This window comes from Cyprinodon variegatus, unplaced genomic scaffold, assembly GCF_000732505.1.
Source record: "Cyprinodon variegatus isolate N-32 unplaced genomic scaffold, C_variegatus-1.0 Scaffold398, whole genome shotgun sequence".
NCBI classification, from domain to species: domain Eukaryota; kingdom Metazoa; phylum Chordata; class Actinopteri; order Cyprinodontiformes; family Cyprinodontidae; genus Cyprinodon; species Cyprinodon variegatus.
In genome coordinates, this window is record NW_015150851.1 from 73,740 (window position 1) to 84,131 (window position 10,392).

Genomic DNA, 10,392 nt, shown 5'->3' on the forward strand with positions numbered 1-10,392 from the left:
AGTCAAGCCCCCTCTTGGATCTGATCAAACTTTGTACATTTATTGTAAATAAATCTTTGAACTTTTCTTCTGCCTCCGAGTGTTCTTCATGTGGGTTAGACACATTAATCCGAACATGACAAAGTGCTACATTAGCATGCAAAATGTAAGTTCATAATATTTGGAGTATAATACTGAATAATTATATGGCATTTAAAAAATCTGTTGTAATATGAATATTACACAAAATTATATTTTGATGACATAAAAATCACAAATAAATATTGCTCCATTGGTAAAATTTCAAATGAAAACAATACAATTCATTGAGTTTTACAATCAGATTCACACTAAGCAGAGAATAATTAAATTAAATGTTGCAATACAATCAAGTAGAGTTAATCTTAAGAGGTTAATGGTTATCTGTCTAAGGAGGGACATATGATTAGAAAGAGTCAATGGCAATCAGCAATCTCTGAGGAAGATAAAAGAAAAGGGACTATGCTGTTAAGGGCCACAGCAGATCTGTAAATAGCACCATATATAACAAGAAAAGAGTTCTAGTGGGAAACCCAGTGAGGTCCAGGGTTCTGAAAGGGAACCTAAAGGTAACCTTATGCTATAAACTCCTTCAGCCTTTTGTCAAAATAGACCATAGATCTGGTCTAGTTTTGGTGCCTTAGAATCATTTTTATGTTTTTTTTTTTAATAACAATTGCAGCAGGTTTAAGCAATTTTTTTTACTTTTTTCATTAAATATATACTTTAAATGTAATAAGACATAATGACATAAAAAGTATTGCAAATATTTTTCTTCTGATCTATGTTTCTTAACTCCCCAAAAATAAATGATGTATCATAAAATAGAAAGATGCAACATTTATTTAACTATTTATCTAATACATAAAATATACCTTTAAATTATAAATTGTAAACTTCATCTCCCTCTAAATAATAAAAAAAATATTTAAAGCTATGAATGAAACAACTAAACAACTAAATATCCCATTAAGTGATTAAAAAATATTTCAAATAGGAATAAAATATTGAAATGTCTAATTGAATAACTACATTTTAAAATATTTACAATAGATTTTAAATTATATATTAAATATCACTATCAAAATAATAAATTTATTTAAAGGATAACATAATCAATTTAAAAAATTAATTCTGAAAACAATTGTCAACCAACTTGAAATATGTCTTAAGTTTCCCCCCAAAAAAGCGAATCCTCCATACAGCATTCACACCAACAACAATACATTTCACTCTTGTTTCATAATATATATTGTACCCGTTTTAAGATGGATAAATATCCAAGGAGAAAAATGTGCGTATTGAGTTAGACATGTATACATGAAAAATCTACAGAAGTACAACATACAGTCATGTCCACATTGTAAATTCTCCATTCATTGCCAAGCCTGAGTTAATCGAGTTAAGAGGCTTCACTGCTTTTTTAACTCTTACTTCACTCTATATGTATAAGTGACAATAGACTGTGATAAATCAATGTATTTTTAAGGTTCTCTAAAAGGGTTAAATTGTGCGCAGTATTAAGGATTGTCCACTCTACCAAACAGGCATGGAGGCCACTGGTCTCACTGGATCCTTCCAAAGCACAGATCTCTTTCTGTATCCCTCCTTAGATTCGTCCTCCAGTCCAGCATGTCTCAGAGGTCTACGGACCTTTGATGTCCTGCTTGGCATGTGAGCTCTGAAACGCTGCCATGCAAAAAGCTGTGATCCTCTCCTAATTCTGTCAAATCAACTAAATGCACCACTGGTGTCCAGTCCAAAAGTAAACAAATGCATAGGCATCAAGAATGTTGGAGAGAGTGTGGGGAGATAGATGTCAACCATTCCTATGCTTTTTGGAAATGTTCAAAACTTTTGGAGTTTTGGGAAATGGTTTGCAGTGTATTATGTGAAGTATTAGGGTATGTAATTCCAATGAAACCTGAAATTCTCTATTTGTGCAATTTTGGTGATGATACTATCCATGAAAAGGATAACTATTTGGTAAAAGTGATGTTGATAGCTGCAAAGAAATGTATAACAAGGAAATGGGGGAAGTCAAAAGTGCCATCAAAGGACCAATGGATCACGACGATTGAAGACATATTTCTCATGGAAAGACTAACACAGAGACTGAGACTACAAGAACCACAGATTTAAAAAAAAAGTGGGAAAAATGGACATTATATAAACAGAAAAACTGAAGAGAAGGTGCTACCCAGACATGTTCATATTAGAGTACTTTGTTCCTTTTTATTTGTATGTTCGTTGTATGATCAAAAATAATAAAATATAAGTGACAAAAAAAAAAATGCACCACTGGTGGACTCTATTGAAGCTCTATTGAAAATTCTCTAGGATATTCAGCACCAGGGGCAGATTTAGTAAATGTGGGGCCCTAGGCAAAGAAAGGCAGGGGGCCCTCTGAACTGAGAAGACAACACAAAAAGCAGACCTATTATAAAGATAGAGAAATGTTAATAGAATAGACATCCATTATTTGTTCTAGGTTGTGTCCCTCTCTTCTTGTCCCTTTTCTTCTTGTTTTCCTCTCTATGTTTTGTACTCAGCTGACTTTTCATGCTGTCTCTAAAGGAATGAAAGATTTTTTCCAAGCACTAAGCTCACTTAGCTGATTGCTCCTTCCTGTGTTTCCAAAAAGGCCAAAGTAAATAACCCAGTCCTTCTTTTCACTGTAGACAAGCCATGATCTGCTTCTCTGTTCTCCATTTTTCATTTGGATGAAATAATAGCTGCATGAATCATGACAGCAGACAAGATAGAGGAGAGCAGGAGGCGGGGTTACCAATCTACTCGCTCTGGAGAGCAGAGTTCGCTGCTTTTAGATGTTGTCTCCAAAGTCTCCATGAGCAGAAATAAGCCCTAGGTGCTTTTTTGAAATCAAAGTGCTAGAGGGGTCTGAAAAGTGGCTAAATATAGCGACTAAAGTTGGCAACACTGCTCTTTGCATGGTTTGTTTTCAAATGGTTTGCTGCTGTCTGTTTGGACCTTTCTGAACATGTGCAGCAAATGGACTGATCAAATATGGTGGACACGGTGGGGTGGGGTGGGGGGGCTGAGACACACTTAATATTAGAAGCGTTCTGATGGCATTTTAGTGAAAGGATTTTTATCAAAAACATATTTAATGTGCATAAATAAGGAATAGTTGTATTAACCAAACATGTAAACAGAGTTTTATGGGGCCCCCAGGAACTTGGGACCCTAGGCAACTGCTTAATATTACCATACCATACCATACCAACTTTATTTATGAAGCACTTTATGCACCGGACAGGACCAAAGTGCTGTACACAATCATAAAATACAATAAAATTATAAAATAAAAAATAAAAACGAGTGTAAAATACAAATTAGTATACAAAGAGAATAAAACAAAGTAAAACCTCTCAAATTGTGTAATATTGCCTAATGGTAAATCCCCCCCTGATCAGCACAAACAAGTATTCACCTCAGCCCAGTTTAAAGCTTCGTATTAAAGGCGGGAAATACTTCAGTAAATATGATTTCTCAGTTTCCTACTTTTATGAATTTTCCAGCAACCTTGAAATTACTTTTTTTTTTTTTTTTGCATTGACACAGATATGTTGTGTATAATTTTGAGTTAGCAGATAGACCTAATAAAAACATTTGAATAAAGCTGTAACATAACAATATGTTGAAAAAAATGCAACACTAAATACTTCCTGTCTGCACTGTATCAAATGTAAAATAGCCTGAAAACAGATGACTGATTAATGAGATGAGGCATAAAACAACCTACTGTCTACAAGAAAGAGCAGAGCAGATTTCTCTTTTAGAATGAGCTTCTGTCCTTTGGAGCTCGTACGGAGTGAATTTTGTTCCATTATTGTTGTAAGCAAAGAATATGTTTTGTAAATTAAAATCTAGAAATAAAATGTTAAAAAAAACTTCTAGATTAAAAAACTTTTGAGATTCGAGTTGCTGTACTCAACTTGTATTTCATTTTTAATGTTTTTCTTTTTCAGATTAATTTAAAAATCATTTTTTTTCTTTTTTCGTATTTTATTATTTACATTTTTTTCCCGAAATATCTCTTTTTCAGATTGATTTTTGCTAATCTAATTATTTTAAGATTGCATTTTCCAGATCACATTCTCTTCAGTTCTGGGGGTGGGCTTTTCCTCTGAAAATGCTTTTCTATTGGTCTGATTGACAAAATGAAATTCGGAAAGAATGCAACTGATAAAACCCAGTCTGAAAAAAATAAAGTTTGAAAAATCAAATTTGAAAAAATAAATAAATAAATAAATTAAATATGAAGAAAAAAATAATAATCAGAGAAACAGCTAAATTACTGTTCAAACTTGATTAAAAAGTTTTTCAAATTTTAGAGTTCTAAAGCTAGATTGCATTTCTTTCAAATATCTTTTTATATAAACATTTTCTTTGCTGGCGAAAATAATGGGCTAAAATTCACTCCATACTTTGCTGCAAAAAGCAGCATTTTTTAGAGGCGCTCTGTGCAGGATGCAAAGTCCTTTGTTGTTATTTGTTTGGGTCAGGGTATCTGAATCTGCTAGATTATAAAGAGGACTGGCTCTGGAAGAATTTGTGCAAAAAAAGGATTATTTTAAAAATTGAAAAACAATCCAGAAAACAATAAGCATCCACTTCAGCACTGCCATGTGAAAGATTATCTTCAGTTAGAGGAGGTCCTTCTGCAGTCACCACTATCTACAGCAAATCTTTGAAGTGCAAAAGTGTTCTTCAAATAAATACAAATTTCTTAAATTATGTGTATTTACTCTTCATTGGAGGAGGTAAATAAGTGTTTTTTTTTCTCTTAAAATATGATGATTAGATAATATGCACTTGGAATAAGACAATGCCATTGTTTTTTTCTTATTTAAATGTAAATTGTCTTGCTACATTGACAAATTGTCTCATTTCCCTCCTTAATTCATGAATAAACACACTTATTTTAAGAAAAAACTTTTTTAGATTTCAATTTTTTCCAGTGAATAAAACAATATTTTTTCATGGAAGGTGTATTATTTGGGAGTGGTGGCCTAGTGCTTAGGACATAGAGCTTGGAATCCAGAGGTTCTGAGTTTGAGGCCCACTCCCACAGACTGCCACTCTGGGTCCCTGAGCAAAGCCCCTTATCCCCCACTCTGCTCCCCAGGCGCTGCACAATGGCAGCCCTCAGCTCCCCAAGGGATGGGTTAAATGCAGAGGTAGATTTCTCCAATGTGAGATCAATGACGTTTAATTATTATTTCTTGGGAAAAGTGAACCGGTTCATCTAATTTGAGTAATTTGCCATCATTACCATAAAGCAGTGCTGATCATAGAATATGAACATGATTAAGAGTTTTGTTAGTGAAAAGAAAGAAAAAAAAACATTCTAATATTACTGGATTTAAAATGATAGGATACAGAAAAGACCCAACAGTCAGTTACCTGGACAGGTGATGAGGGAAGCTGCTCCCCCATTAGGCTAACCTGTCATTCTCGTGTTTGTGATGATGTCCCATATAGAGCTCTCCTGGGTTTCTATTGTTTTTTTCCCCTGTTTGAAGGTCCAACTTTAAATTGGACGTATGTCTTTTAATTGCTGCACATTTCAACAGTTTTACCACGTTACCTTTGTAACAAGTTCCAATTACGGTACATGCTTTGTAAAGTAAGGTAATCTCTTTCTGTTACTCATGTTTATTACACATTACAGTTTTTCTATTAGTTTAATAATATTAAGAATAAAGGAAGTTTACTTTTCAGACCATTATCTGGTCAGAATCAAATAAAATTCGGTTTTAGAGGAATTGTAGCATTTTTAAAGTATCTGTTTTTTATTTTACTATGAATCGTACTGTAAACAAAATATCAAAATAATAATATATGTATTATTGTTGTATTTATTTTACAGCTTGAATTCAGATTTTAATATTTAAAATGTTTTTTTTTTAAAGAATGGACAATTCATGACATGTGTTATTGATTTTGATCACAATTTAGGTAAACACTCATCATATGTATGTTATGAACCCATATTCCTCAGTAAATTACATTATTTAGGACTTTTCATGAAAGCTCTTGAAGAGAAATCAGGCATTCACTGCTTAGCAGAAGTATTTACACCTTTTAAATTCCTTCACAAATTATAATACAAAAGCTGTCTGATTTTCTAAGTTTTATTCATAAAATAAATGAAAATAACTTCTACTTTCCTTTCTACTTTATCGTTAACAGCTTTGTGTTGCTATACTTATAACAATATCAGGATAATAATAAAAAAAAGTTGTGCAAAGGTTTTTATTTTGGACATAAAAGACATTTAAGACATTTCACCCCAGCGCTGCGTGTCCCAAGCGTCATCAATGACCCCTCACCCCCCCACCATGGCCTGTTCTCCCTGCTGCCCTCTGGGAAGAGACTTCGAAGCATCCGATGCAGGTCCAGCAGATTCCATAACAGTTTCTTCCCCAGCGCCATTAGACTGCTAAATGTTGTATAAAATGGGTTTAAAAAAAAAAACAACAACTAAATGTTGAAACTGTAAATCATACACAGTTGTATGTTTACATTTTATCACTGGTGCACTTTAAAAAAGAAAATGTCTGAGAGCTGTACTGAATGAAATTTCTTGTTGTTTACACTTTGTGTTCAAAAGGACAATAAAGTCTGTCTAAATCTAAGTCTTAAGTGTCTCAGCTGAAAAAAGTAATAAACCAGTCAGATTGTTTTAAATCGGCCACTGAGTCTGGTTCTGCTGGATGTTTCTTCCTGTTCAAGGGGAGTTTTTCCTCTCCACTGTCGCTAGAAACATGCTTAGTGTGGAGATTGAGTTAATTCATCCAATTTATCCAATTGATAGAAAACTTTGAATCAATCTGACTGGATGATCTGGTGAACTGTAAAGTGCTTTGAGATGACATGTGTTGTGAATTGAATTAGATATAACTGTTGGTTGAAATATTTTTTTTCTCCTTTAAGATTGCTTTAAAATTAAGAAGATGCACGTTTTTGTGGGGGAGGATACTATATTTTTTTCTGTTACCTGTAATAACTATGTTGAAAATCCTTATAAAATAGTTTAGTGAATTATTGCAGCTGCACATTTGTCCGCTTGGTTCATTTGATTTGCATCCCCTCATCCTTCCTCACCCGCTGCCACCAGCACCGTCACCTCGCAGCCTTTCTGCCCGACATTATCTTCATCCTGACTCCGCAGGAAAGGAGGCTGAAATGACGGATGCGAGCATGGAGGCGACACCCGGGGACGGTTTATTTACACCAGGAGAGCCGCTTTAAGTTGTGTCCCCCCCTCCCTCCTCTACTTTACTTTAACCGACCCCCCCTCCCCTCCCACTCCGCTGCTAGAAATTTATAAAGAACAAAAAATCCGCCGAGTGAGGAAGGGAGGGGGGGTTTGATATGCGCCGAGGCTGAAACCGAGAGGCGAACCCAGGGAAAGAGGAGTAATCTCTACTCGGGACTTTCCCCCTCTTAGTGCCCCAAACGGAGGGGGAAAAGTCGCGCACTCGGCGGCGAGCAGGAATGGGCATGTAAAGGCGTGGAAACGTCTGTAATTCTGGATACTTTATATATTTTTATTCCGAAAAAATATGGCCGAGAACGTTCTGGACTCTGGCCCGCCTTCAGCCAAGAGGCCTAAACTCTCATCTCCGGCACTTTCCGCTTCTGCCAGCGATGGAAACGGTAAGTTTGGATTTAACTGTTTTTCAGCAAACTTCACATTCTTCACAATTCTGGATTTTTTTCCAGCCGCGTGTTTCGCAGAAAGCGGGCAGCGAGGCGGGGTTATGTGCCTGTTTTTACCGTGGTTTGCTAGCGCTAGCCTGCTAGGAGAGAGTCGGACGTGAGGAAGGGCTCCGCTGTTAGCTCCCGTGCTAATAGCTAGCTTAGCCGCAGGAAGCTGCGTTAGCCACGGGGCTAACTCCAGGCTGTGGACTGCTCCACAACTGACAGTTTGCTCCCTAATGGCTCCATCAGTCTGTTTGATGGAAATCTCCTTCCAGGGGGAAGTTGTGCTGAAGTTTCTGGAGCTGTTTGGTTGTGTCATGTTGACACTAGCGTAGACAGATGGATGTTCTCTGCTCTCTGTCTCCCTGAGCCGAGCTGTCGTTCAGCATGTTAGCCAAAGTAGACAGTTTAACATCATAATAGCTCAGTTTAGCCCAATGATTTTAAGTTATGCTTTGCTTAAAAATGTAATTTTATAAATCTTTATTTTGTTTGGTTGCTGGTGTGTGGCAACCATTAGAATAACGGCCTAGGAGAGATGTAGATCGCCATGATCCTGACACTTGTTAACAATGATCAGCACATGATTTATTCCTTTCCTCCAACCTTTACTCTTTTAATCAGCTGCACTACACGTTTCTAACAGGTTAGCACAGGATTTCCTTTTCCATCTAGATGTAATTTTCTTCTTTCTTGGTATGGATTATCTAGGTGATCTGCAGAGCTTGGAGGAAAAGCTTTAGGTTGTGAGGATGCAATGATTTGTACCTGCTGTGTGTGACAGTAGCATGCAGTGCAGTGGCTTGCAAAAATCAACCTCCAGCTACAGATGTCTAGCAGAGTAGTATATGATATTGAAGTGGAAATAATGCAATGCATTACTTAATTTTTCATTAAAGCCAATGCGTGTGGCGTGCATAGCCCTATTTATTCAAACAGCCCTATATAAACTCCAGTGCATATGACTTCCTGAAATAAAACCTGGTTTGATTATTTAACAGTAGCCAATCTCTGAATCCAACTAATCAAGGACAAGATGTTTACCCTTCATCTGGAAACAGCCCAAAAAAGCCGGAGCTACAATGTTGTGGGTTATGATTAGAACTTTTTCATATGTTAGAATGTCCTAGTCAAAGTCCAGACCCAAGTCCAGTTCAAAAACTATGGCAAGACTAAAATAAAACTGTTATAACACTGTCAGTATATTCTGATATTTTGAGACTGGGGCAGATTTTCATTTCTAGCTACTTAGCTTCTAGCCAGAGCTATAACACTGAATCCCAGTAAGTGTTTAGTCTCCTGCCTTCATGTGCAGATGATCTTGGCATCTCATCCTTAATCCATAAGGCTCTATATGATGTTTCCCTCCCTATGCAGCTAGAACAGCTTCAGCAGTTCTGTGAACATTAGGAGCCTATCTATCGCTTTCAATCTTCACAAATTCATCCCAAAGTTGAAGGTTAGGACTCTGTTTAGGCCAGTGAACCTCATCCACAACAAACTCTCTCCTCCATGTCTTGCTGCTCTGCTGCTTAGGGCCCCGTCATACCTTGATGACTTATCCAGCGTATGCGCGACGTCTCAGAATCTCCTAAAACGCTGGCATACACTGAACTTTGTATGTATTTTGTAAATTTTGGGCGTATACATAGTGTATTCTTAACGAGTGCAGAACTTATGTCCAACGACAGCCCAACTTATGCATAACGCACAGCATGCTTAATTTCATGGGCATTGCGAAGCATCAGTTAAAGCTGCTTGGAGGCGCCTAATCTGTATAAAAAGATGTGTTTGATCGCAGTATTAACCTAGCTGCTGTTAACACCCGCCAAAAAAAATGAGTAAATACAAAGAAAGAAGGTCTGCAGTCGCAGCAGATTCAGCATCATGTCTGCTAGGGAGTTTGCTGGTCATGGGCGTGAACGCAGGGAGGATCCATCACACTCACCTTCTGGCTCACCCAATAATAAGCCATAAGTTACTTACCTGTAACTTATGGCCCACGTATGGACATACGCTGGCATCTGACCCATAACTTATCCAACGTATGCCAGCGTTTTCGCCAGATTTTTCGTACATCAGGCATACGCTGGCTAAATCGTCAAGGTGTGACGGGGGCTTTAGTCATGGAAGAGAACTGTATCCGAAGTCTTCTGTTATGTTGAAGTATTCAGAGTTCAAAGAAGCTAAGGGACCAAGACCAGCTCCTGAAAAACAACCCCACACCATAATTATCCCTCCACCGAACTTTACCATTGGTGCAATAAACTCAAACCTGTACCATTCAGCCGGTAGTCACCAAACGGCTCCCATGGTAACCGCTTCCATGATGCTCTTTACACACCATTCTTGAGCTGAGGGCTAAATGAAGTTAAAAGGTCTGTAGTGTTTGGTTCCTCAGAAAGTTGGTTACCTCTTTGCACTTTGCTCATAAGTCAATGTGAGAAATATTTATCCATATTTATAAAACTCCTCCAATATAACATCTAAGAATTATATTCCTCAAGAAAACAAAACAGTTAAGAAATATCCGAAAAGTCGAATCCCTGTTACAGAATGAAATTATACTGTGATATTTATTGAATTGTTCATTCTGTGTGAAGAATGGGAATTGAGTTGTAGGAACGGTAATTAATAAGG

The 10,392-nt window shown here is 36.8% G+C and overlaps 1 protein-coding gene across 1 annotated transcript in view; it reads left to right on the forward strand.

Moving 5' to 3' along the window:
* The first annotated feature begins 7,285 nt into the window (after positions 1–7,285).
* The window catches only part of LOC107092878 (histone acetyltransferase p300-like), a 45,678-nt gene continuing 42,571 nt past the window's right edge, over positions 7,286–10,392 (forward strand). The window contains exon 1 of the mRNA XM_015387566.1: positions 7,286–7,707. Within this exon, the coding sequence (XP_015243052.1) occupies positions 7,614–7,707 (94 nt within the window). The 5' untranslated portion in view covers positions 7,286–7,613. The remainder of the gene's footprint in view (positions 7,708–10,392) is intronic.